At 41.6% G+C, this 27,349-nt stretch overlaps 2 protein-coding genes across 3 annotated transcripts in view; both read left to right on the forward strand.

Moving 5' to 3' along the window:
- The window catches only part of PIK3AP1 (phosphoinositide-3-kinase adaptor protein 1), a 49,705-nt gene extending 37,025 nt beyond the window's left edge, over nucleotides 1-12,680 (forward strand). The window contains exons 10-18 of one of the 2 annotated variants that reach the window (XR_010071473.1): nucleotides 1,054-1,233; nucleotides 2,042-2,104; nucleotides 3,084-3,289; nucleotides 4,874-4,946; nucleotides 5,268-5,423; nucleotides 7,137-7,207; nucleotides 7,395-7,504; nucleotides 8,592-9,353; nucleotides 11,714-12,680. Coding sequence is in view for 1 of the 2 variants with exons in the window: in XM_063337565.1 (XP_063193635.1) it covers nucleotides 1,054-1,233; nucleotides 2,042-2,104; nucleotides 3,084-3,289; nucleotides 4,874-4,946; nucleotides 5,268-5,423; nucleotides 7,137-7,207; nucleotides 7,395-7,504; nucleotides 8,592-8,646 (914 nt within the window). In the remaining variant the exon portion in view is untranslated. The remainder of the gene's footprint in view (nucleotides 1-1,053; nucleotides 1,234-2,041; nucleotides 2,105-3,083; nucleotides 3,290-4,873; nucleotides 4,947-5,267; nucleotides 5,424-7,136; nucleotides 7,208-7,394; nucleotides 7,505-8,591; nucleotides 9,354-11,713) is intronic. The other variant, XM_063337565.1, reaches the window with a different exon arrangement.
- Nucleotides 12,681-13,247: 567 nt separating this feature from the next.
- The window catches only part of TM9SF3 (transmembrane 9 superfamily member 3), a 49,792-nt gene continuing 35,690 nt past the window's right edge, over nucleotides 13,248-27,349 (forward strand). The window contains exons 1-2 of the mRNA XM_063337566.1: nucleotides 13,248-13,480; nucleotides 23,262-23,457. Of these exons, the coding sequence (XP_063193636.1) occupies nucleotides 13,265-13,480; nucleotides 23,262-23,457 (412 nt within the window). The 5' untranslated portion in view covers nucleotides 13,248-13,264. The remainder of the gene's footprint in view (nucleotides 13,481-23,261; nucleotides 23,458-27,349) is intronic.

Below are 27,349 nucleotides of genomic sequence, written 5' to 3' on the forward strand. Positions count from 1 at the left end.
GCTGTGTTTTGTCCTTATCTTAGTGATGGGAATTAATTTGAGTGTCCTGATGTGGGTGCAGGCTCCCCTCATGGGCAGAGGCTGCATATAAAGTAGGGCAGCATAACTTAGTGATGAATTTTAATGTAGATGCTTTATTGAAAAGTCCATCCATTGAAAACAGCAGCCTGGAAAGAGGAAAATAACTACTGTCTCTCAAACCTGATCTACACTCTGTCTCTTCAGTGCTCCTTCAGACTTCTCTGATCAAAGCCAGACCTTAGCTCCATGCTATCCCCTGATATCCATGCTGACTCACCAGGTTGCATGGGATACAGGCTCACTTTTTGTGGGTGACCCAGAGCAAGATTAAGTCTGGGGACCTTAACGTGTTGTTCTGTTTTCCCTGCCAACACCAATGCTCTGGCAGTCCCGTTGCCTTGACTCAACTAGGTGTTGCAACATCACTAAAGGAAAGTCAGTCCAGTGGTTAGGGTGTTCACTTGTGACTTGGCGACAAAGCAGGGAGTTAGCCCAGGAGCTCTTAGTTCTTTTTGCTAGCACGCAAACAGAGGGAAGCTAGCTTTTAAATCAGGTATGACAGCAGATGATGATTTTGCAGTCATGCTAAGAGTGAGAATAGAATGGAGATGATGAGGTGGTATAATGGTAGCTGGTCTTGTTTAGTACAGATGTGCATACCCAGCTCCCTCTGAGACACGTTGTTCTGAGATCAAATATATTGTCAGCTGATGGCGATTGCTCATTTCAGACAAAGGAACAATTCTCTGTAGTACTTTGTAGACCACCACAAGTAGCTTTTGGAAACCAGTGCTCTGATTTGTTAATTGTTATGATATATTAATTAATTGGAATTAATTGAATTAACTGTTTCTCTATCAAGTCATGTCTTGAAGGGCTTTGGCACTTTAAGTCACTGCAAAACTGGATGGTTTTGCCTGTGAAATGGCTAGCTTGGTAAGAATATGGTGAGAATACATAGTGCATCTGGAGGGATCCAGTGTTCAGTGAAGTGGCCAGGTTGTTTTTCTTACAAACTCTGCTCTGTTACAGGCAGTAGCATAGATGTGCCAGATTCAGAGGAAGAAGTTTACCAGCGGTACGGTGAAGATGTATACTACTCAGTGGAACAAGATACTTTTCCGCAGGAAATGGCTAGCAGACCTCCAGTTCCTGTTCCAAGACCAGAATCCAGCTCTCCACAGCCGGACAATGAGCTGTACATCTCCAAAAGTGAGTTGGGTACCAGGACCTAAACTATATACTAGTCAACTGTAGAATGGCCTTGACACGGGCTCCAGTTGCTGAATAAATGCCAAGAAAATCTACACATTTCTGAGACCCCTGAATTATTTAGCTCTGGAGTCTTTCTCACTCTATAAGAGCTGGATTACCTTTGGGATCCAATTTTGATCTGTTTTTCATCTTCTGCCTACTCTACTCTGAAAATGTGGCAATGTTGTACCTTGAGGTCTTGGCCTGAGCTTGCTCTTAATGAAGGCAGTAGGACGACAGATTATCCCCAAATAGCATAAACAAATCCAATTAAATAGGAAAGATCCTGATATTATAAGGACATAATCAAGCTCTGTAATGGTATCATTGATTCAATAACATTTTTATAGGACAGGATTCTATACCTCAGTACCTCCCTCTGAGGTGGGGTTTAATTGAAACTGAAGAAAATTGTGCCTCTTAGTTTGCTAGGCAATTTTGGAAATCTTGGTCGTATTTCACAAACGTTCCATCAAGAACTACAGTAACATGTGGGAGAGTAATTTCAGTGACTTCTCCTTCTCCCCGTGACAGGACTGTGGGGAAAGTGTGTCCAGATTTCTCTTGGAGCTGGCGAGATAAATTCTTTGAGGTCAATAGAAGGGGAGGTCTATTGTACAACTCCTTGTCTTGTTTTCTTCAATGAACTTAGTAGGGTAATGGAAGCTGTAATGCAGTATAGAATTGTGTATGCTTCCCATATTTATCCTTGTAATTTCTGTCTTCGTGAGATGCATTTCAGTATCAAAGACTGTTTGTTTTACAGTTTTTGCACAGAAAGCTCAAAGACCTGAGAATCTCTATGTTCCTAGAGGAAGGGTTAAGAAAGGTAAGTCCTAAGTTCACCCTGAAAATTTTTCCAGTAATCCAAAAGCAAATCTGCTGAGATAGCTTCATTTGCGTGAAGTGTGACAGAATAGTCTGTTTTACAAGGCTCTGGGGATAATAGTCCTATATGAATGACCCAGCCTTTCTGACCTTGTGTGACATTGGAAACTTTCTGTAACTGCGGAGTGTGAGAGGGGTACCCTTTTATCACATACTTGTACGTATCCCCTGTCTTGGAATTTATCCTCAATCAGTATCATAAGGATCACTGAAGTCCTTTTTTTATGTTGTGACCCATACTACTTCATGGAGTCGGTGTCCCACTTTTGATCTTCTGGATATAGACACTGCTAGTTGATCATTATTGCCTGGGATTTAACCTCTAGTGAACTGCTTGCCATTGATCTCTGCACTTCCAAAACCGTGTCCTTATTCTTTCACCTCTTATCCTGTGTGCTACCAGAGTGCCAGGAACCACATCTGAGCTTTATCTCATGTGTTGGGAGCTCCTCTTTATGTTGCAAATGAGTTACAAAGAGCCAGCATCAGCAGGGTGAGTTTTCACCTTTCTGTTACGCTGTGCAGATTACCTAGGAAGAGTCTAGCTTTGTGACTGCCAAGGTGAAAGCTCTGTTCTGTGGATTGCTGAAGAGAGAGATGTTTTTGCAGTGGGGAAGCAGAGCACTTTAAGGAGTACGTTTGGTGCTGTTCACTTAAATGATGTTTTCAAGAACAGAGATTATCCCTGGGGGAGACTGGCATATGAGGCTGCCTCTCAGCTGGATTTTTAGCCCTGACAAATGGCAGGATGGCATAAGGACAAAACACTCTTACGGTTAGGGAAACATTCCATCTGTAATATTGATTTTTATTATATTTTTTTTGTATCTCTGCTATATCAAGCATGCTTGCGTTCCGTTGTACTCAGTGAGGACAGCGGATAGTATTCAATAATATATTTGGTGTTGTTCTCTCTTCAGAGACAATAGTCAGGCCTGTAAGGGACCTGTCTCAATCAAGCATATACGATCCATTTGCTGGAATGAAAACCCCAGGTCAACGGCAGCTGATTACGTTACAGGAGCAAGTGAAAATGGGCATACTCACCGTTGATGAAGCTGTGCTTCATTTTAAGGAGTGGCAACTGAACCAGAAAAAGAGATCAGAATCATTCCGGTTCCAGCAGGTACAGACTTATTCCACTGTCTAAGAAGTACAGCTGTCTTTCTAGGAATACATCACAAGCTGTTCAGTGTAGGTACATTTCTTTCCTGGTTGGAGCAGAAAGCCTGCTAATGCAGTCCCCCAGCTAGCAGACTTCTCTCCGAACGCAGAGGGGCTGTTCCCATGCAGCAATAAGCAGGTACCTGTTTTACAGATCTGTTTGTCTTGCAGTAGTATTGATAGTTTTTGGAGAGCTGTACACTAGGAATTGGGCCAAATACAGTTGGCTAAATTACCTTTCTGGAGGTCACCTAGCACCTACCAGCTGGCAGGGGACTTCTGTGATGAACATTTAGCTTGTCAGTTCTCATCCATTTTGGATCAGTGAAGACTCAGTGTCCCAGATGGTGTATTTGCTTTGAAGTCCTATCTTGTAGATGCTCTGATCCCTCCCCGGGTGTTTGATGGCTCCAGGACTACCTGTTCTTTGATGGGCAAGGTCTAGCAGCAGTCATTAGTGAAAGCACAGTGTTTGGGTGGCTTAGCTGAATGAGGGAGTCATTATGTTGACAGCAGCAACATAATGACTGGTGGAGCCAGCAGTCATAGTTTAAAATTTCCATTCTCAAGTGGGGGTCCCTCTTTAAAACCACTGCCTGCTGCTTTTGGAGCCTTTTTTTCATGCTGAAGCACTCTGCTCTCACACTTGAGCTGCTGGTCTCCAGCGTGTGACACTGTCTTGGGATTGTCAGAACAAAGCCAAGACTTTTCTCCTCCTGATTCTCACTTGGAAGGGTTCTCTCTACCCAGAAACAGTCAGAGGAATCCCTTCTGTCAATAAAGAGTGCAGTGATACTTTAGTAGGTATCTGTAGCAGAGAAGAAGTGGCATGCTTGGTGCCCCATCCCATGAGCAGCTTTCAAATTCTCTGCTCCAGATCTTGCCTCATGGTACAGCAATTGCTCTGTCTGCTTTTACACGTATTCATGGGTTTCCTCCTCTTAACATATGGACCTATTTCCCTGCTGGAAAAGTTGTCTCTTTTTTTTTTTTTTTCTCTCCCCACTTTTCTTTACTGTAAGGTGCAGTATGCTGCCACAGAATGGTGAAGAGACTTTGCTCCCAGTTACATTTCCAGGTGTTCCCTCTTGCTTCAGTGGGAACATCCTGAACTCTTTCTGAATTGTCTCTCACACAGTGGGATGCATGGCAGCCTCCTCTGTCCCTGAAGTCAAAATTATCTGTTCATTAGTACAGAAAGCACTATGCAGTTACTTGAACGTGGGTCTTGTTTCTGTGCCAGTGTCCCAGTGGAAACAGTAAATAGAGCGAGTTCCAAACCTAACGTGCTGCTTATTTGCAACTGCCAGTGAGTCTGTGAACCTGACTGTCCTGGTTTGACACAACTTTGCTCTGAAAGGCACACATGGATTTCTGAAGGGAATAGATTAAAACCTGTTGACATAGTTTGGACTTCAGCCAGGTCTAGCAGGCTCTGTTAGAGCTTGGCTACAAAGTTAGCGGAAGTATAATATTGGTATTGTCAAAAAGCTGCTCATCCTCCTTTATCCAAAGCCCTGAAAAGAATATCTTGTGATGTTTTTAGGAAAATCTGAAACGGCTACGAGACAGCATAACCAGGAGGCAAATGGAGAAGCAAAAAAAAGACAAAAGTGCAGGTAACAGTCTCTGGTTTTGACATTCTGTGGTAGTGAAGGAGCTAACTCAGACAGAAATGTCTCTGTGTGTATTGTAGTTATATGATGTCTTGATATTCACATCCATATGCCTGCTGGCTAAAACATAGGGAAGTTGCTTTACTCCTCAATTTTCCAGACTGAGGAAAGGGTGCCCACATCTGTGGAGTGCATCTTGATTCATTCATGTACAGTTATGATCGTGCTTATGGGATTGTGTTTAACTTTGTTCTGGAGTGCAAAGCTGTCTCTCAGAGGCTGTGCGTGCATAGACCCTTCTGAGCTGTTCATTTTCCCTTCCAGATTTGGAAATTACAGTACCAATTCGACATTCTCATAATACTTTGGGGAAACCAGAATGTGGAATATATGAATACGCTCCCAGGAAAAACTTTTTCCCACCAAAAAAGGAGTTTAAGCGAGGAGACTGGAAAACAGAAAGCACATCCAGCACAACAAGTAAGCAAACCCTGACTGTCACCCTCTCTGCAGAAAAGCTGGATGGAAAACACTTCCCCAGCCTGACTGGAGCCAGGTCAGGGGACAGTTCCTGAATCCCAGCACTGGCACCAGCACCCCAAATCCTGCATGCCTCAGGTTGGCTATTCTTAAAACGGCAAAAGCAACTCCAGGTACATCATGTGGTCTGGGCATCTTGTGTCTGCATCTCTGCAGGAGAAGAACCTGAAAGCTGAGCGAAAGGTTCCCTTGAGCCTTCTCAGGGAAGGCATATCACCTGTTTTCAGTTCTTAAAAGTAGATGGCAGCTGCTCCCTTAAGAAAAAAGGATACTCTCTTGCTGTGACTCTCAGCAGGCAGTGTGCTCTTCTGGTCTCAAGGGCATAGTTATATTGCAGGCTGGGAAACATGTCGTTTCCTCAATTGTTATAGATAAAGGACAGCATTTCTCATTGGTAACTGTGGGACCTCTTGAGTGATGTAGACAGTCTGCACAATTTTATTATCTTTGGGTTTTACTACATTTAATTTGTGCAAATTAAATCCCTGCATTCTTGCTGTTACTTCAGACTGAGCAATTCTTGCAGAAATCATTAAGATCATTTTGGTCCTCTGAAAGGAAAACTGAGTCCCGGTGAGGTTACTATTTTTGTGGCTCTTGGCAAGATATAGCTGGCACACATCCAGAGTAGGTGCCAGAGGCAGGTGACTGAGCCAGTAACTTGCATATAAGCAGTTGTGAGAGAAGTGTTAACAGGCCTGCAGAGTTTACTGTGTGCACCTTGGCTCTTTCCCATGGCATGACTGTGAGAACGGACCCTAACACAGTATTTAGCACTCTCAAGTCCTGCTGTTTATACCAGCTGATAATGAGTTACCAAGGCTAGGGAGGGACTGCATCTTATAAGAGAACCTCTCTAGCCTCCACTTCAGTGTTTAGGTTTATGGACATTAGTGTCACAGTATTGCACAGCCCTATAGAACAGCATGTATTTATGACTGAGACCAGCTATAGCAGTGTAGGATATGTTTGTGAGTTGCTGTCCCCTTCATAGATGCCCTGACTGATTGCAGAAATACTCCCTACTCTGAGTCTGTGCAAGTTAAATGGGTTTGCATAAATGTTTGCTGATGGTTGAACAGATTCTTGATGTTTAGCTCCGAAATAGACTAGGAAACATTCCTGTGAAGGGTAAGGATTGTTGTGAGAGGAGGTGCTGAACAGCTATTGGGAACAATAACCTCTCAAGCAGTCACTTATTCCAGGAATGAATGCGTGACACTGCTCAGAGACATCTACCTCCGTTCCGTTGTTAAGGATATGGGGACTGGTAATTTAAATATACATAAATGTTGGGTGTGTAACACTTGTGAAAATAGTTACCTGACTTACCAGCTGGTATTGGCACTGGCCCCTTTCAGTTAGATTATGGTTGTGAGTATTTAACCAGAAGCCTGCCTTATCTAGTGCAGAAATCTGCTAGAAAGAAAGCAAAACTGAATGGTTTGGCCCTGTGGTCTGTATGGTATGAAATTTCATTGTTTAGATTCTGAACACGTGAAAAATAACAGTGGAAATAAATTAATCTAAACTAGCATTAAATGATGCATGCAAGAGGTAGGTATGAGGTTAGGAGGACTCCTGAGTTAGTGCTTTGCAGTTAAATCACCAGGATTTAATTACAGTTTGTTTTCTCTTGCTTACTCACTCCAGGTAGTGCAAGTAACCGCTCCAGCACTCGGAGCATATTGAGTGTCAGCAGTGGAATGGAAGGGGACAGTGAGGTAAGCTCTCACCTCTGCTATATACTGGTCCATTGTTTGTAAGTACAGGGCTCTGTTTTTGTGCAAAAGAAAAGGACCTCAGGGGTGGCATTGCATTTGCAGAAATGGCAAAACATAGCCAGTTCTATTGTGAAGCTCACAAGAACCAAATTTTGCTGGTCCATAACCTCTTGTCTTCATTTTGTAGGACAATGAAGTCCCAGAAACAACTAGAAGCCGCAGCCCAGTCGCCCACCAAGCAGAGCGGATGCCTTTTCCAGAAAGGCCTCCCAGAGTGCCTCCTCGAGGAGCAAGCAGGTAAAGCTAAAATGCAGCTCAAACATGAGCTTTCAGTGAATCGATATGGAAGCCTTGGGCAGAAAGCAAGTGTGTCTTTCAACAAAATCTACCAGGCTATTATTTACCAACACACACTGTTAGGAATTTTAAGATCCTTGTTTCTCATCTGCAATGCTTGGTGAAATTGGTTTCCTAGCTGGTAACATGCCTATTGCAAGGCTGTTACTGTGGGCCACACACTGCAAGGGGCAGCGCAGCACTATTTGAAGCCCACAACACCTGACATAATAAGACTGACCCAGGTGGAGTAGCGTCCAGCCCCTGGCAGAGATTTAGTACCTGATCTGCCTGAGAAGATCCTCTTGGAACATAGAAAGTGTAGTGCAGAGGGAATTCCCTTTTGGCATTCCCTTGAACTTTTCTTCTTTTTACAAATTTCAGATCTCTCCAAAGTACACTTGTTTACGTGTATGATTGGCCTCAAAGAAAGAACTGCACTGGCTTTATAAAAGGTTCTGAGGGGTTTTGCCTTGATTTGATCAGACCACCACAAACTTAAATAACTTGTGAACATTCCTTTAGCCCAACCACTGCAAGTGTATGAAGTCCAGGCCCTAGAGGCTCATCTAAGTACAGATGCTAATAAAATTCTCCAACTTAAAACAGTAATTACTAATGTGTGGGTGCAGTAAGTCCTGTATGTTGGCTCAACTCTGGCAAGAATATAGCTGGAATTTATCTGTAGTTAGTTTGAAAAAAATATTTTGAATCTTTTGATCTCCTCCTATTGCCCTTCATCTAATTTTCAGGAGAAAGCTACTGTACTGTCAAAGTTTTACTCCAACCAAGTATTATAGCATCTCTTTCCAGTAATAATAGAATTACTGCAGCTGAAGAGCAGAAGAAAGAACTTGGAGAGGAACAGGGCTCTGGCACCTTGGCATCTGCTCTGTTGCTGAATCACTGATAGCCTATTCTATTTCTTGTATGACTATTGCTTATACAGCATTCTTAGATACAGTGTTATTGCATGCAATGTGTTGTTCCAGAACCCTATTCTCTACTATTTTTTTTTAACACATTTGTATTCTCTGTCTTTTTATAGGCCTGTAAGCTGCGAAGGCTTTTATCCTCCACCTGTGCCGCCAAGAGGTCGCTGAATCTCTCAATATCTGTGGAATATGAGATTTTTCTGTTTGTATGTGTGTTTGTACAGATATTTTTGGGTTGTCTTAAATTATTTATCAGTGGGAGCCAAACGTTTTCTTCCCCTTCCTTCTCCCTAAAGCTCTGGTGACTTTTCCCATGATTTTCACTGAGACTTCTTGGCCTTCTGTAACTTTTTTGCTTGGAAGAATTTTGGTGCTTTGGGGACTTCAAGAAAAAGTATCATGGTTGGGAAGGAGAACGCTGATGCGTGTCTTGGCAGCCCTGCACCAACATGAAATTTCCCTTTGACCAAGAAAGAACACATGTCCTTTTAGAAACTAATTCCTGATAAGCATTGTTACGAAAACCCTCGATACAACCTACAAGGGCTTGACTGGAAAACATGCTTGAAAAAGTAAAGAAAATAATTTCTTTGAAGACTGTGTTTGAAGAACAATTATTGCAGCGGGAGCAGGTGAACTTACTGCTGTATGGTGTTACACTTTGGGTACGGATATACTGACTTTCCAGAAGGTGTAGAATCTCCCTCCAGCAATCATTAACCATGGGAGGATAAGAAGTTGCCTTTATTTGAGAATGTATTTTGCATACAGCCTTGAAAACGCCTTTGATTTTCCCCTTTCCCTCCCTGAAGCGGACAGACATTAACAGGGTGTTGTGTGTGCTGCATTTACCATGAAAATTCCCAAGGCAGCTGGTAAGGGACCTGCTGTATCACAGAACAACTGTACTTAAACTTTTTTTTGGGGAGAGAGTGGGTATGTTGTTACTTTAAATCACATGACTGACCTCTCAAATTAGAGGAAGGAATTGGCAGCAATGTTATGTTCTCTATCTCTTACATGTGTTCATTGTAGAAGCGTTTCAGTTCATGCTCTGGAATAGCATAGCGAGTCTCCAATTATAAATGCACACACCTCACAAACACCAGCTCTGTAGTTCGCCTGCTGTAGTGGAAACAGGCAGCCCCGAGACTGAACTCTGCTTCCCCTACTCTTCCTTTCTAGTGATATGAATCTGCAGCAGCTGTGTCCAGCCTTTTTCCTGCCTGCGGGCTTACACACTGAGAGCTTCCTGGATTGTCTCCCTGTGTTCCAAATATAGAAAGCATGTAAAGTAGAAAGTAATTTTGATTCCTCATCTGAAGGGACTTGAATGATGGAAGTGAGGTGTTTTGGGTTTGGGCTTTTTTGGGGCGCTTTTGGTTTATTTTTTTGTTTGGGTTTTTTTTTTGCTTGTATGTTTGGTCATTTTTTTTTTTTTTTTTTTCTTCCAAGCCTTGCAATCTTCTGTGCATATCCTGGCCCCTGGGGGACAAGTTTAGGGCTCTGGTTGTCCATGAGTGACACAGATGGGAATTCTGCAAGGTGACATTTAGGGTAGAGAATTAAGCATCATTGCCTACTTGGTTTTCACGATATTCCCCCTTTGCCAGCCCTGAGAAAGACATAGATACATCAGTATTAGGTGATCCCTGACGTACAGGTAGCACATGTAAAGGTTCTGTCTGGTCATGTAAGCTCCCCTCAATCTGTAAGAGAGCAGGGGGTAGAGTTGTAGCTCCTTTCTCTTGCAGGGTGGTAGAGCCAATGTGTGGAGCTGCAGGAGTGACAGATGGCAACTGTGACTCAGCCAGCAGTGAATGAAGGTGGAGAAGCCCCTGCGGCTCTCAGCGGTATAGACATAACCCTAAACATCGTCTACACATTAAACTCATAGGGTATGACTCCAAGTGCAGTTCATATAGCCTCTCGTTTTGATGATAGAGAGACGCAGGTGGTGTGCTGCAGGCCTACAGCTACAGAGGTGCCCTTTTTATTATTTTTTTTTCTTTCTTAAAGGATTTCAGTGCCTTCTCCAGTAACTCTTGACACTACAGGCTCTCACTGACAGTTTGCTATTTGTTCACGGTAGCCAGGGGAATGGTGAGCTGGGAGCTGCCTTCCTGTGCTCTTCTTGGAACAGAACAGAGTTCCCAGCACTATTTGGTCAAATTGGAAGCAGGGAAGAAGGTTTTGGTGCTGAAATGAGGAAAATAGTAGCATGGATAAGTGAAGGAAACAGGGATAAAAGAAATAAACTAAAAGAGGAAATTCAGCAGCTTGATCGTCTTCAGCTGTCACACATGCTTTGGTTTGCATACAGCTCCTGGTTTTTTACAAAAGTTCCCCATCTCCTTAGTGCTGGCTGCAGCTGTGCTCCAGAGCTTGGAGCTGTGATGTGATAAGAAGAATTCATCTGCTTTCACATCTGCCAGGCACAACATAAGGTAGAAATGTAGGATGTAGGGAAAGATGTAACAAGGCAGGAAGGGAAAAGCAAAATATGAAAGTGTGTCATGCAGAAGATTTCCTTTCAAAGCTGTCGGACTGAAGCAGCCCAGGGATCTGTCTTCCCCAGCTAGTTTTTAATTCTGCACTCCCTGCATGCGATAGCCAAATGTCTTCTGTGGGGAGGGGCTTATCTGAAGTTTATCTGAGTGTTTGCCTTTGCACAACCCTAATAACATGGCTGTGAACTGGATTTTTATTGCTAGTGCTGCAGTGAGATGGTTTATATCTGCACTGCTGGAAAGTAGCTCCTAAGTAGCCTTTCAGTCCCTCTGCAGCTTAGATACTTCGTGAGTCTGACCTGATCTATCATACAAAACCAAACGCTAGTGGGGCTCTGGTTTGGAGGAGAGGTGAGTGGGGACAGGTGGGGCTGAGTAATATTATAAAAGCACTCTGTTCAGGCCCCTTCTGCACTGTGTAAGGGCGGGGGCGGGAACTGAAGACACAGCTGTAGTCTTAGGCATTCCCTTCTCACTTTCTCTTTGTAACTTCTCCTGGATTAGTTAGGGATCTCACTTACCAGCACTCACAGCAAAACTATTGCCCTATCAAGGAGAAATGGAACTGCACTAAAATGGCTTCACTGTTAAACACAGTTAAACAATTGAGATGCAGGCATGACTTTCGTGTCTCTTACAGGCCAGCAGAGATGCACCTTCTTAGCTGCCAAAATGTGCGTTCCCCGTTGGTTTGGTTTCATTTAGTTGCTTTAATCCCGTTACAGCTCAGTGTATGGACTCTGTGTAGACTCCAGTTGTGCTGGTGAGCACGTGGTGTGCATTGCTTCCACCCAAGATGAGAAGTGCACTGAAACAGAAGCTCAGAAGCCACGAGAGAACAAAACTGCATGCAACCAGATTGTTGGTTACTCAAGGAATATGGTTGGGGGTGGGAGAGTGGGAATGAAGCGTGTTTCCGTCAAACATTAGAACTCGAGGACTGAACAGATAATAAAATTGCTGGTAAAAAGTAAATGGCCTGGCCACCTGTAGAGGCATCAACCAATCCACTAAGCTCAGGTGGCAGCTGGCTGCCCTGGGGAAAGCGTTTGCTCTTTGCACAGCCTGCCTCACAAAACTGCCATAGCAGATGGCTCTGGCTGGCCCCGTTGTTGACTGAGAGACTTAAGCACTGAATAAACGGAAGATGTTGAAGCCTCCTCTCTCTGTCTCCCAAGGGTAAGCTACTCTGTTTTGGACTGAGATGCAATGACTGGAAAGAAACATATGGTGTTAGCAAAGCTGTCTAGTTGTGTTTATTTGGTTGGGGTTTTTTAAGATAAACAGGGGTTTTGAATGGGTTTTGACAAGTATCTCACTCTACAGAGACCTTGCTTCTACTGAAATAAGCAGGAGACTGCAAATGTACTATTTGGAAAAGTCTTCATATAAACATAGCTTGCAAAATTATGTTCGGGGAAGGTAGGCTGAATGTGTAAGACCACGAGGGGAAAACCTTTTCGTACAGGTGTGGTGGAAATGGTGAACCGGGAAATCTGTTTTTGCATCGTTCCTACAAAGCATGGGTGGCGTGTAACAGCACGGAGCAGCTCCTGCATTCAGCTCATGTCCTTCATTGTCTATGTATTTGTTGGCTTGTGCAATATTTGAGAAGATGGTGTAGCCCCTGTTTTTATTTTTTTTTAATATTATGCCTGATAGCATCTGAAAATTTTTTCTGTATTTGTTCAGTTTTAAATGAACGCTTAATACCGTGAGCTTTTTGGCTTGTGGGATTTTTTTCGTTTGTTTTTTTTTGTTTTTTTTTTTTTTTCCACTTTGGACTTGCAGCTTGATAGAGTTCTGAGTTCACAGAGGTTTTTGCAGGCTTTCCCTTGGCCGGCGCTGGCTGCAGCTCTGCCGTCTCCGGCCCTGCCCCCGGGGCGGGCGCAGCCCTTCGCACCTCACCCCTCCCGAGTCTGCGCCGCCGGTGCAGGGGGTTACACTTATTTTTGAGGGTACTTGCAGGCTGTTCTAAAATAATTCTAGATTTTCTCATTAATCCATATGTTATGATTTTATAAAATTCCATCAATTAAAAAATAACCCAGATACCAACACGCTCACGCTGCAGGCCGCGCTGTCCCAAACGCCCGCAGCGCCTGGACGCTTTGGCTCCCGACCGCTCCCCGCTTGTTTCCGGGACCCCGCTCCGCGCGCGGGCACCGACCCGCCCCCTCAGCGGGGGAGGTCGGGTCCGGCGGACGGGCTCGGCGCAGCGCCGTCCTTGGCTCCCGGCGGCCGCCGTAGGCGCCGCGCTTCCGGTGTGCGGCCGGATGACGTGGCCGGGCGGAGCGGAAGTGGCGTCGCAGGTCGGCGTTGGCGGCGGGGCGCGGGCCGGCTCCGCGGCGGGGCCTGCTGCGTGCGCGGAGACGCCCAGGCCCGAGATGGCGGCGCCCGGGCTGCGGCTCTGCGCGGCCGCCGCGCCGCTCCTCCTCCTCCTTCTCCTCCGCCTGCCGCTGCGCGCCCGCGCCGACGAGCACGAACACACGGTGAGGCGGGTCCCGGCCTCCCCGGGGGGAGCCGCGACACTCGGGCCGCAGCCCCGGCCTCCCCGCCCGCCGAGGGGCGGCGGCCCGGAGAGCGCGGCCCGGCGAGCGGAGCGGGGGGCGCCGGGCCGCGGCCTGAGGTGGGGTGGGTGGAGCGGGCGCGGCGGCGGCCCTGACGGCAGGCGGGCGGCTCCCACCCCGCGGGGCTTCTTTCCCACCGTCTGCGCTGTGATTTGGACGGCGCGGGGCGGGTTTACAGGGGATCGGGTCCCGTTCTGTCTTAATTCGGTATGAGCGGGACGCTCCGGGAAGGGCCGCCGGAGTTCTGGGACGCGGTTTGGACATCCGTGTGTCAGCCGTTAGCGTGGCAGGCGGGCGCTGCGGCGCTGGGCCGGCTGCCGCGGTCCCACCTTTTCCTGGAGCAGATAAAAGCCGCGGGAGGAGTGCGGGCCTTGTTTAGCCAGGGCCGCGTCGGTGTTTGACTTGCTCTCTGCGGGAGCAATCACTTCTTCCGGGAGGATGTTTGCATTCGCTTCGGAGCAAAAGTCCAAGCCGGAGCGCGGCTCTGCCCCGCCTGCGTGGTGACAGCCCGGTGGGGACACGCTGCGGTGGGACAGGTTGCCTCTGGGAGAGCGAGGTGTTAGCGTGGGTCTAGGCTGAAGAGCAGGAGCAGGGCATGAGGCTCTCAGACTTGGAACGCGGACGTGGACTTCTGAGGAAAACGGGTGCAACTCCTGAGGAATATGGGAAAACTGCTGACCTGAGCGCTCACCTTTTTGTGTGAGGGTACTTTTCCTTAAGTGCTCGCAATATCACCCAAAAGACTATCTAGGAAGTAAGTCCCAACGCTTCATTGGTTTCTGATTTTTCTTTGGAGTGTTGTTTCCCACACCTTGTGATGTGGGAGGGTGGAAGTCTGCGCCATGAGCTGAGATGCGATTTTGGAAGGTTTTGCTGAAAACCATCCCTGTTTCCTCGCAAGCAGAGTGGATCAGAGGGTGGCTGCGATTAAGCACAGCGTCTGTCTGTCTGTCAGAACTTTTGTGCCGTTGAGCAGCGTGGCTGGTGAACACTTGCAGAGTTTCTTGACATAGCTTTCTCTGGGTGTGATATGGTAAGCTTAATACATGTTTTTAATAAAACAGATAAATGGCATCGATAGTTTTTGTATAAGCAATAGTTAATTAGTTGCCGAATTCCACAAGACTTGAAAACTGTTTAGGATTGTCTTCATTTTTTTAAAAGCTAGGGGGGTTTATCAGTGCTGCAGTCAATGACAGAAAAACTAATATTGAGTACTTTCAAAGAACAGATATGCTTTGAGCTAGCTTAGGTCCTGGTTTTGTTGCTGAACCTGCATATTAGGGTTAGATTTCAGCATAGCACTCTGTTTATTTTAAAGGCTGTGTGACTTGAGGGATTCCTCATTCATTTAATATTGATATTCTTCTGAGGAAAAAGGGATTTCATAAAGCAAGTCATTGTATTTATTTATTTTTTCACTTCGAAAGTTAATTCTGACTGGTTGTAGGTCTTCTGAATGATTGCTTAAACAATTACCGATGGAAATAAAACATTCTTTTGTAAGGCTTGTTATTTTTTCATCTAAATTACTCAACTCTTCAAGATTATAACTCTATCTTTTGGTTTAGTATTCTTGTTCGCATGGTGTCTAGTTTAGTAACATCATGTGATAGGTTAGGAATAGTTGATGTAGGCAGACAGTTACTTTTTTTTGGAAGGCTGTCTCCTTGCTTAGATATTTTGGTACTTTAATATTGTACAGGAGATTGGAGTGAAAGCATTAATAGCGTGAATGAAACATAAACAGGGTTTTGTAGCAGTACACAGATTTTGAGATTAAGAATCTGAAGGAAACATTCCTTAAATATTGCATTTTAATGAAATTCAGTTTTGAATATGATCACAGTTGAAAGATTAATCTTTCTATAACCAGAGTGCTATATTGTATGTTGGAGGTTCTGCTCCCTTTTGGGGAAGTAGAGGGGAAATAGTAGTACACTGATCCAGGACTTGGTAACTTCAAAATGGAAATCTTTGCTAACTTTAAGACTTGACTCCTATTGACACCATTATGCGCTGCTGTTTCCTTATTAATGCTTTAGTGTGCCGCTTCTTGTGCCCGAGCAGTTGGTTGTATCTGGATGAAGGTGTGTCATTATATCTTGCCACAGTTTACTTTTAACTGCCAACATGCAGGGCCTTATCTGTACTGAGCATGCTGAACATTTAGAAGCACTGACTTAAGTGATTAATGCTCTGTGTTAGCAGGTTAATTTTTTAATTCCTGTACTGCTGCTGTAATACATAATAGTATACAATACTTATAAAATAATACACACACGTGGTATAATATTTTTTTTTGCATTACTGTAAATTGCCTGTTAATGTTTTATGTGTGTCCTTTATTTTATAACTGTAGGACTGCATAAGCAAATATCATAAAAGGTAACTGTGAGAGGACTCTGTATCAAGCTCTAGGACGACTATAAGTACTAGTGTTTCTGGAGATATTAGGTGTGAAGAGATTAGGGTATATATCTAACGTATATCCTATATATATATCTCTCTCCCATATAAATAGGATATTTATTAAGATAAAGCTAAATCCTTTATCTTAAATGTGAATTAGTCTTTAAAAATGGTGTCTGCATTTCTTTAGGGGAAGAATAGTATAAATACAAGTATAAGATAAAAACTTGAGTATTTAAAATCAATAGTAAGTGAAGAGAAATTAGGATTTGATCAAGCATTTAAAATCTCCATTATCAAAAGACAGTGCAGCAGCGTAGACTCAGACTACAACAGAACAGTTTATCAGAAACTAACTGAAAACTTGTATGCTGATTCTTTAGCTTATTTTCATGCTTCAGAGTATGTCATGTACCTGCTTTTTGCCTCAATTCTGCTAATTGCAGTATTTTTTGACAGTTGGCCTTTTACTTGTGGAAGGGATAGTGTAGATGAGATATTGGTGGCCTTAGCACAATATATGCTAATCCTGCAGAAGCAGGGTTGGCGGGCTTCTGCCTGGCCTTGGCTTTCGCATCCTCTGTTGCTAGACTTGTTGGAGTTGATAAAATAGACAAACCATAAAAATATTCTGAAATATCCTGGGGTTTTTGTTGTGGGGGAATGGTCTAGGGAGTAGGTAGCATTTTAATTTTAATGTTGTTTCAATTTAATTATTGGTGCTCCATAAGCATGTAAATACATGACAAACATTGAAAATAAACAAAACCCAACCTGTACTGCATAGCAAAATTCCTAAATTATTTTTTTTGACTCTTAGCCTGATGAAGTAAGTTAAAGCCCTGAGCCTGTAAAGCTTGTTTAAAATTAATACATAAAATTCTGAAATTTTTATAGTATCTATAAACTGTTAGTTAGAGAAACACTGCAAAAAACATTCCGGTGTGTGTAAAATACCTCTTTGCATATGAAGTTGTGTGCAGACAAGCAGCCTGGTTTCTTTTTGAAGTTCTCGTGGTTCCATTTTGAAGAGGTGAAATAAATGTCACAGAAGCAGGACGTGGTGTGCTTGAGCAACCTCGTGCATCTAGGAAGCGTAACAGTAAAAGGACTGTTTGTACAGTAGTTCAGACTGTGCTGCTGGTACAGTTCGATTCACGTTTTGGTGAGGCCTACAATTCAGAGAGAAATTAGGAGATGTTACTAGAAATAGCCTGCTTTATCTGCAGGAGAGCATGAGGCTGAAATCCACAGTTTGATAGACTATGGATGTGAGCTGCAAACATTGAGTGTTATCATAGGTGCTTGATAGATAGGATATCTGTAAGATACTGGAGGACTAGAAGCCTGGGATATTACTGGCTGATTGTGTCTGTCTCAGCTGCCTCTCTTATTTCCTGTCCTGCTTCTGCAGCTTTGCTCTGCCGGTAACAGATAACATTGGTCCTTTTTCCCCTGAAAGAAGTGCTGGTGTTCAAGGAACTGCATTGTGGAAAGCCTCCCTCCAAGCTTCAACTTGAGAAAAGGAGTAAAACTGAATACTTTCTGAAAGAAACTCTCTCAATTTGAATTTATTTTGCTGAATCATCACATAAGATTTGGTAGTTGTAATCCTCTCAGTGCCTCCATCTTTCTTTGCAAAGTGTTTTCATGGTTTAAAAAAGAATATCAACAACCTGCCAGTCTCATATCCTTTTCTGCTGGCTTTCGTATAGTGACTTAATCTAGCCTTAATTGTTTTATAGAATAAATATCTAGTTAAAGATGTCCCTGCTTACTGCAGGGGGGTTGGACTAGATGACCTTAAAGGTCCCTTCTAACCCAACACGTTCTGTGATTCTCTGATCCTAAATAGTTTATTTCTTGGGCTGCCTTGCTAATTTCTACGGTTGTGCAAAGAGAACATTCAGTTGCTTTCCATATCATGAGTGCCCTATTTGGTAACAGGAAAGAAAGATGCATGTACTATGCTGAAGATGGTCTCAATATTGCTGTGTTTGAATAGTTTTTAAACCATACAGGTGTATGAAAATAGTTTTTGCGTTAAGCCTCAAAGGTGCTCACTCACCTGAGTTTTCAGTAGTTGTGTTGTCATGGAAGAAGCCGATGACTGGCCAGGACAAACTGCACAAGCTTCATGCCAGTTTAATATTCTGCAGGAGACTAGAATGGTAGTCTTGCCTTGTTGCTGGTATAGATGGATTTAATGTGATTTCTAGCTTGCACATGGACAACATCTCTATAGTTGTGACAGTTGTGAGCAGGCAGTGTGACCATATTGTGCTGCTTTGGAGCAGATGTCCCCAGCTGTGATGAGGGTTGTAGCTGATACGTGATTGCATTTGAGGTGCAGATTGGTCCTCCACCACCTAAGTGGCAGTTAGGGAAAAAAGTTTCTGAAGGTTTATTTCGCATTAGTCAGATTGTACCAGCATATGGTAGGTAACTTGTGTTGATGCTGAGACTTGTTCGGGCTGCCCCTGTGGTTTTGCACAATTGAAATAGATCATTATATACTCCATATAGTTACTGGAATTGCTGAAATGATATTAAGCTTAGTGCAGAAAAAGATGCAAAGCCAAACTTGCTGTTCTTACAGACCGAGTACTACATTTTTCATAAATTCCAGTAAGTAAAAGGTACTTAGAATTGTGTTTTGTAGTCTACTCTAATATTTGGAAGTAGTAAACTCTCTGAATCTGGCACCATTGCCAAGTTGTTAAATGCTTGTATCTGTGAATTTAATTAGGATCTCTGAGCTATATGCCATATTTTGTCCTTTCATATGAACCAAAACTGGAAGAGCTTGCTGAGATATACCTGGGTAGAGATTGCAGAACCTTTTTTGTTCATTTTTGCCTTGTCAGTTACTATGTTCTTAATAGAACACTGTTGTCCTTCTGGCGTGCGAAAAGCTGCCTTTCCACCATCGAATTCTGTGCTAACAAGTCAGGAAAGAATGAAGAACTAAAAAGAATTTCTGAAGCAGCAGTACTTCAGTACAGGAAAATAAGTCCTTCATGTTAGGAAGATGTTTGGCACTTGTTTTCGTAAGGGAGGAGGATAAAATTGCATTGACGTATAAGTGTAACTCTAGATATTAGATTTATGTCATTCAAATTATCTAGAGTCTACTCTGCGGATCATTAGTTTTACTTCAAATTATTTTACCGTTTGATGTTTTATTTCATTACAACTTGCCCCTGTTGCAGACCTCAGTAGTTTAGATACAGCTGTAATAGAAATATGCTTGTTTCTTTTCCAAAAGTCCTATAGCAGCGATGGGTCAAATAGTGACTCAGAACCCTTATCGTATGTGGAATGAGAGCAAGAAACTTTCATTTAGATCTCTTACGATGACAGCTACTTTTGGGCAATTGGATTTTTGGGCAATTGCACCAACTCATTGGATGTGTGATGTGGATATTCTTGCGTGTTGTAGCCAACTTCCTCTTTTGTTTGTTCCATACCTGTATTGGTAGGGAGTTCTTGATACTTTTTTCATGTTTTCTGGGATCTGGCGGGATCTCAATGAGTGAAAGTATTTTGCTTGCTAATTATGTAGCAGAAGATAAGGAAATTATCACACTTACATTTATATTGCTGTATAACAATTTTTAAAAGAGACCATTGGACTCTTCACATCCTGTCTTATTCTGTGTTGGTTTTGACTATGAGTTACTGCTGACTTGCCTGCTAAGGTTAGCAGAAGGCAATAGGATTTTGATTTGCCCTGTTGCATTCAGAGCTCAGAGCATACAGTTGAACAGTTGTTCATCAGCCAATATCAGAACAGTAAAAATAAGAATTCAGAGTTCTTCTGTTTTGTCATTTTGTCCAGTGTGTCTAAGGCTGATCAGGTCATGATGAAATGAGATTAGTTTCTTCAAAATGTTCTTTCTGCTGAGAATGAAAGGTAGTGCTTTGGAGCTGCAATTTTCTTCCTGTTTTCTATGGCTCCAAGTTCTCCACAGTTTGCAGGAGACTCCACATATGCTGAAAGAAGATAGAAAAGAGTATGACAGTAGTTGAAACTACTGCAAGACTGACAATGAATGTACTGGCCAAAATCTGACTGGTACTGATACAGCGTACTCGCATGCTGTGGCTCCCTTGGAACCAGGGCTTTCTTTAGCAACTTATTTTATGTTATCTCTCTCCTAGTGTGATGTTTTTGCCGGAAGGTGTGTTTCATGTTAGCCTTCTCCAAACCTAGAAGTCCTCATATAGAGGTGACAGAACAGTCCTACAAGAGACTGTAGTTCCCTGCCTTACCTAAATAAGAATTGTTTTCCTGTAAGTGTGTTGACACTGTTATTTGTTGTAGATGCTTTGATATTGTGAAGCCAGTAATAAAGAAGAAAAAAAAAAGAAAAAAAAACCCACAACAAAAAAACCAAACGACCACAAACTTGAGCTCCTTTATAGTACTGAGCTCTTGCCACCAAATTAAGATATCAAGGATGAGATACGTCATGGCAGAGAAACGTATTTAAACATGAAAGCTCATCTTTATAATTGAGAATGAGCAAAACCCAACAAACATAGGGAGAAGAAAATCTGTTTGAGTTTCTACTGAACACCACCGCCTCCAAATTCAGGCTGAAGTTGCTTAAGCTGCGTTTCTTGTTACAGCCCTCTTAATTTTGGGAGGTCAGTGGGAGCACCCGATGGATTGCAAATTGCTGTGGACTAGAGACTTGCTGATTGTGAGTGAGGTGTAGCCTGGGATGGCTGAGGTGCTGTGTTCGTTTATGTAGCAGTCCTGAACAGATTTCTCTTGTGCTGTTATGAGATGCTTGTGAGAGATGAGGAAACAGTAAAAGTAGACTGAATTCTTTGGTTATGTTTGAATTGGTCTCTTTTGTCTCCAGAGCAGACTGATAGCATCTTGGAGTCATTGTGGGAAAAACTTGTAGGCCCTAAAGGAGGGCTATGCATCATGCAGATAAGAGGCAAGCAAAGACCGAATTTGTTATTATAGATACTGTAATTACAGTGTAGCTACATTATTAGATCAGAAAATGAAATGAGATTTTGAATAATACGTTCTTGAGAAGTTGATTTCTGTCACTTGAAAGTGATTTGCTATAGTACCAAAAATGCAGAGGTCCCAACTCACTATGAAGAAGGTCAGAAAGAAGCAGCAAAGTAAAGTGGTGGTCAGTGCTTTCTTTGTTTGGGCACTGTTAAAGATAAATTCACAGACCTAAGGACGTTGTCATGTTCTATTACTGAAGGTTGAACAGAGACATAGCTCGGTTCACATGTAAGCTCTTGCGTTGCAAGGAGTAATGCTAAAGTGGGCTCTTGACGAGTTAAGACCATTTTGAGAAAGGGCTGAAAATATGTTCTGCAGCTGTTAGAGGAAGAAACAGAAGACGTGCTAGGCATAACAGACTAGAAAGAGATATGGACCAACTTGTCCCTTGCTACATTGGCAAGAGCTAGAGGCGGTATCGTAGAGCAGATTCCACTATCTACTTCTGCTGCTGAGGGGGCTGGAACTGTGATTTCTCTTTCTTTCTTCCTTCCTTCCCAACTTTCTTTGAAGTTGAACAACTGTGTTGTACTGGTATAACCTTTCTGATTGCTGGCAGAGAGGAGAAATGTCTGCTTTCTCTTGCTGTGTTGTTTACTCTTTCTTTGCTCCTTCATTGGACGTTCCTTACCTGTCAGAAATGTTCTGAAGTATGTGCTCTGCAAATGAGCAGGTTTGTAAAACTGGTGTTTGGTCTCTGCTGCAGCTCAGAATGAAATTAGTAAGACATTTAAAGTTTCTTCGTGGAGATCACTTACATAAGAGGCTGGAATGACCCTTGTGCATCTTTGTAAACAAAAAAGATGAGGCTTGTAACTGAGATGATGTGTCAGTATAAAGGGATTAAATTATTTCCCAAAGCATGTTTGTTTAAATCCTTGAGTTTAACTTTTAAACACCTCATATGAAGAATTTATTGCACTTCATGTGTAGCTAATTGTTTCTGAATTAACAATTCAGTGTGACTGTGGTGATTCAGAATAAATGGAGTTGAAGAACCTTTGTTCATTTGTTAAAAAGGGAGATGCAGAACTGTGTTCACTATTTCAGCTGTGTGCTCTGAAATAGTCACGGCTAATTAACATTTGACTTCCTTTTCCACTCCAGTGTGTTCTGTGTTTGCATATTGGTCTTAAAATAGTTCTTTATTCTTCTGTACTTTAAAAAAATCAGGAAATCTATATGGTGATGGTGCCTGGAGGTGTGTACAGTTGTAAGTAGGGTTTTTTCTTCCTTTGAAGTTAGATCACTGTCCCTGCAAATCTGTCGAAATTGTAGTAAGTAGGTGAAGAAGTTGTGTTGGTTTGAGAGGCTTTGTAGTAACTTGATACCTCATCCTGATGCGTTCAGATATAGTGCAAGTAATGATTTCAGATCACTTAATTCTCCTGAATTCATGCAGTATTTGAATACTAATAGATGAATGGCTTTAAGGACTCTTTGGTTGCTGAAAAGCTATAAGAACTTGAAAAAAAATTACTGTCTCCCAGCCAAGGAGTAAGTTTTCCTGACAAACAGTGGCTGTGGAAAGTGAAGGGTGGACGTTCCCAGAAAGAAGTTTATGGCAGCCACCAGACTCCTTGCTGCTCTGTTTTTTCACTGTGAGAATGTTGGAAGTGCATCAAAATACAATCCTTCTGTCTGACTTTTTTGTCTTTTGGCTACTATAGGTATGCCACAGTTTAATTTTAGTGCTTCCTGTGAGGCGTTGCGCTCTTCTGGGAATTTTGAGTGTAATTTATACCATGACAAAAATGAAAACGAGTTGCATTTTAGGAAAATACAGTATACCTGTCACCATGGGTAGGCTGCCTGATTTATTTGCTAGGATCTTGTTTAACAAGACATTGCTCTGATACTTCCTTTCTCTCAGTGGAGATAAGTTGAGTTTTGCTTTTAACTGATGCGTGTTTCCACAAAATCTGTAAAAGCTTAATTATTTTTGAGACTTCTCTCTGCGTCGTCTTCTTCTCTCTTAAATTTGTGTGAATCCCCCTTGTCTGATACTTCAGTGATAGGCTCTAAGAAACCATATGATCAACTAAACTTTTTTTTTTCTGTGAAAGCAGGCTGAAAATCTTGTCCTAGAATCCCTGCCACCCCAAAGACAAAAATACTCGACTGTCTTTAAATGTAACTGCTGCCTGTGACTGAACAATCCTGCCTTGCTAGTTAATATGAATGAGAGAGTTTCTTGAATATTTTTATTCTGCTGAGCTTCTGATCTAACTCAATAACTTTATCTTTCAGTACCAAGATAAAGAGGAAGTTGTTTTATGGATGAATACAGTAGGACCCTACCACAATCGCCAAGAAACATACAAATATTTCTCTCTTCCTTTCTGCGTGGGATCAAAAAAAAGCATCAGCCATTACCATGAAACCCTAGGAGAAGCACTTCAAGGAGTTGAATTGGAATTTAGTGGTCTTGACATCAAATTTAAAGGTGAGCAATTGAAAGTGCATTTAGAGACTTAAAAAAACCCACAAACCCTTAAAACTTGATTTTTGCACCAGAAGAACTGAAAGTTTGCTGCTGCTAGCAACTGAGTGTATTTCATATTGTTGCTTGAAACGCCTGCGAGGTTGTCTGCTGCCATTGGCTTTTCAGTTTACAGTAAAGTTTTCATCTGTGTGCCCTTTAAGGAAGATGCTTGCAGCAGATACATACTTCTGAAGTAACTGATTATGTTTTATAAAGTAAAACTAAACTTTCTGTGTGTGGTGATTAAAAGTATTTTATATTTATTTTATATTTACTGGAATTAATATTCTGGAATTATCAATTCTGAAGATGTAATTTTTTCCAATGATGTTGAATACTTGCACACTGTCTGCATTTGGAAGGGAGTAGCAAGAGCTCAACATCTCCAAGTTCTACATTAACACAAAATTAATCATTGTATCCTTCTGCTTACTGTCTATTTTAAAATACCTTTCACAAATACCTTTATGTTATTGGCTCTAACTCATCATATGCCAGTCAGGGTGGACCTGATCTGTTGGGTTTTTTTATCTGTTGTTTCCTGCCCTCTCCCCCTTTCCCTACTGTTCCAGAGATGACATTCATCCTCTTTTGCAAATGCATTTCTTGGTGTTAGGGGCTGAGTCTTCTATTGTATAATTCTCTCTACGTGTTCTTTCACAAGAGTCCTTTCGCATATCTGTAACTGGTAGTTGCAGAGCTTCTTTTTGTCTGTATTGAATTTTAAATTTTATATATTTAATCAAATTTGGGTTTCTGTGTTTTATTCCCTAGAGGGCTACACTTCATTGCATCACCAGTGCTTAACTGGATGGAGAACTTAAGTATAGTGTCTCTTGTCTGAGCATTTGCAATCAGGTGGTACTTAGTTTCTGTAAGTTACAAAAGTTTTATCCAAAATTGGACATCTGCAAAATAAGAGACTTGATTATGGTTTTGTTATAAGTAGGATATTTGGAATAAAAGATTAAAAGTTTGTTAAAGCCATAATTTCTTCATAAATTTTTAAGTTGCATGGGGGATAGCATCTTTGCATTAAAGGAATTTGGAGTTGAATCTTTCCTTTTAAGAAAAGAACTGTATTTGAACAAATACTGTAAAATAGTCCTGTTACTGGTTTGCAAGACTTGTAGCCTGCTGAAAATTTTATTCAGTATGGGAGAAATAGTTTTCCTGCCATAGCTCATAGAATATGCTCAGAAACGCAAAATGGAAAGAACAGAGAAGGCAACTGGCAGCAATTCAACATGGCTGTGAAGATTAAGTAAAACTTTTATTGTCAGAATATGGTAATATTCTGCCAGTTACATGTGTAATTTTTACTTTCTTTAATTACCCCATCTTTACAAAGAGATTGTGTTATCCCAGTGACAATTGTACACTCTAGATGCAGCACCAAATTGAAAAGATTGGAAGGTTTGGTTTGTGAGTTAATGTTTACTGTTATGAAGTGTCCTATTCCCAGATTTATTTTCTGAAGTTTATCTGTAGTTGATTTATTCCCCTGTCATATCAGATTTTTGCTAGACCAAGTCTTTCATTTTGTGACTGGGAGTTTCGCTTTCCAGAGTATTTTCTACCATTTCTGAGGGAAATATGCAGAAGCAGAGAATTGGACAAATCCATTCTTCTGTGAATATACTCTGAAATTCTTTGGTAAAACGCTCTAATAATGGAGAAGGTAATGAGTTTCTGTTTCGGTAATTCTTTAATAGCGCTTAGGAAAAGAGAAACTTAACATCTGTTTTCTTAAACAAAAATAAGTACAACTTGGGTAATACCGAACATTCAGCTCCTCAATACATAGAAATTGATACCAATTTCTATTTGGTTGAGTCTGTCGGAATTCAGAACTACAGGGAGCCAAAGTCGTCCCGGACTAACAAGAATTCAGAATGGTGGAAAACTGCTGTGGTTTTTGTATCTTGTGATTGTTTTGGTTTTGATTATGTCCCTGCCGTATTAATTTCTTGTCTTCTGTAGTTCTTTACAACCGGTAAACCTGTTTTCTTTAAGTTTTTATTTTGCTTTCAGGTTAGGAGTTTTGGATTCTGATTCACAACTGCTTGCGATGATGTTTTGACACAGAAAGCTTTAGATTTTCTCTATTATAAGTATTATTTATTGTGAAAAATTGAGTGCGGTTTCTTCAGGGTTTGAGGTCTAGTCTTCCACTCATAATAGTTTTTTCAGGTGCCTTTTTACACCTCTAATTGCTTTACCAGTACACACCAGGTATGTAGTTACTGTATTGAGGTATATTCTTGCAGACAGACTGGGCACGATGTCATTCAAAACAGACTTTGCATGGGTAGGGAAGAGTAGAGATTTCAGAAAGAATCAGGTGCTTATGGCTTGCAAGTATAAATGATTGATGTGCTTGTACATTTCCCAGTAGGTGGGGGATTCCTCTTCATCCATGTCCTTTGCTGCTTTTTAAAAATTTATTTATTATTAACACGGTGCTCTGTATAGATTGATGATCTGTATCGGACCTCCAGGGAATTTAACTCCTAACCAAAGTGGCTGCAGGTCAGATATTTTCTCTAAAGCAGATGGTGCAAGGTAGCTGGTTGATGACGAAGTATGTATACATGATCTGGGAAGCTGTCCATGTGCAATTCTAGTTTTTTCCCTTACAATCTGTGTCCTCTGGATAAAAAATTAAGAGAATAATCTCTTTGCTGTTAGTTGACATCCAGCAGATTCTGTATCAGGAGGTGCTTTAGTATTTCTAGCAGTGGATCCATGAAGTAAAATCTGAATGGGAGTCAACTCTATTTTACTATCTTTAATCTGCTATTACAAGTTTTAAAATACTTTGTTTTCCAAATTTCAGAGTAGTAAGTATAAATCAATTGCAGCAGTATTTACTAGCACATATTTAATATAAAATTATGTAAAATTTGTTGAAATCCAAATCCTCTTGATATTCAGGTTTGAAAGTAAAAAAACCCAGAGCAAAGGATTGCTATCTGAGATTCATTTTTTTACAGGCTTAAAAGCTGTCATAAAACCAGTACAAGCTATATCCAATGCATGTAGGAAAATTTAAATTTCATAGAGCAGCCCTTAAAACTTAGCTGTATTTAAAATTTAGCATTTGTATGAAGAATTATTTTCCAGTTTGGTTGTTGAAACGTGATGGTAGTTCAGTTTTTTGGTGTCTCTTTAATGGTTGATCTTGTTTTTGGCTGAAGTGGTGTTCACTTTTTAAAAAAAAAATAAAGATTGTAACTTGATTATATCCGTGAAACTGATTTTTTTTGTTGTTGTTTTTGTAATGGATAAATTTTATTTCATTGTGATTGATCCGTGCTCCCACCTCTGCACCAGTGGTCCAGAAGCTGCTGCAATGAAATTGAAACAGACCTGTTGGTGATTTGTGGTTTGTATCGTGGTTTTTTTCTTAACAAATAGAAGCTTGTGTTGTGGCACTGATAGATACATACGTCCTTAAGAAAAAGATAGGCTTCAAGGAGTGTTGTGTATCTAACACCTGCAGCTGAAATAATTAAGAGCTGCTCAAGTACTTTTCAGTAATCATTTAGATGCTTGAATATGTGTTAAAATACCTAACCATAGGGACCTGCTTTTCAAAATGTTGGCATGACCACCTGAAAGACTTCTACAGATTTTCTTCATGAATCCGTGAATCAAATCTAAGTTCTCTGCATTAACAGGTAATCATGTTTTTTCTCGTGTGTGTTTGGGATTATGAAAAGACTAACAATTACAAGTATTTTTCCTCTTTGAATGAATGTCACAAGAGTTTACAAAATTAGATAGATTTGGATTTTACTCTTTTAGATTTTTCCTCTGGAGTAACGGGGAATTAGAATTATTCTAATAA

Source organism: Chroicocephalus ridibundus, chromosome 6, assembly GCF_963924245.1.
Source record: "Chroicocephalus ridibundus chromosome 6, bChrRid1.1, whole genome shotgun sequence".
NCBI lineage: Eukaryota > Metazoa > Chordata > Aves > Charadriiformes > Laridae > Chroicocephalus > Chroicocephalus ridibundus.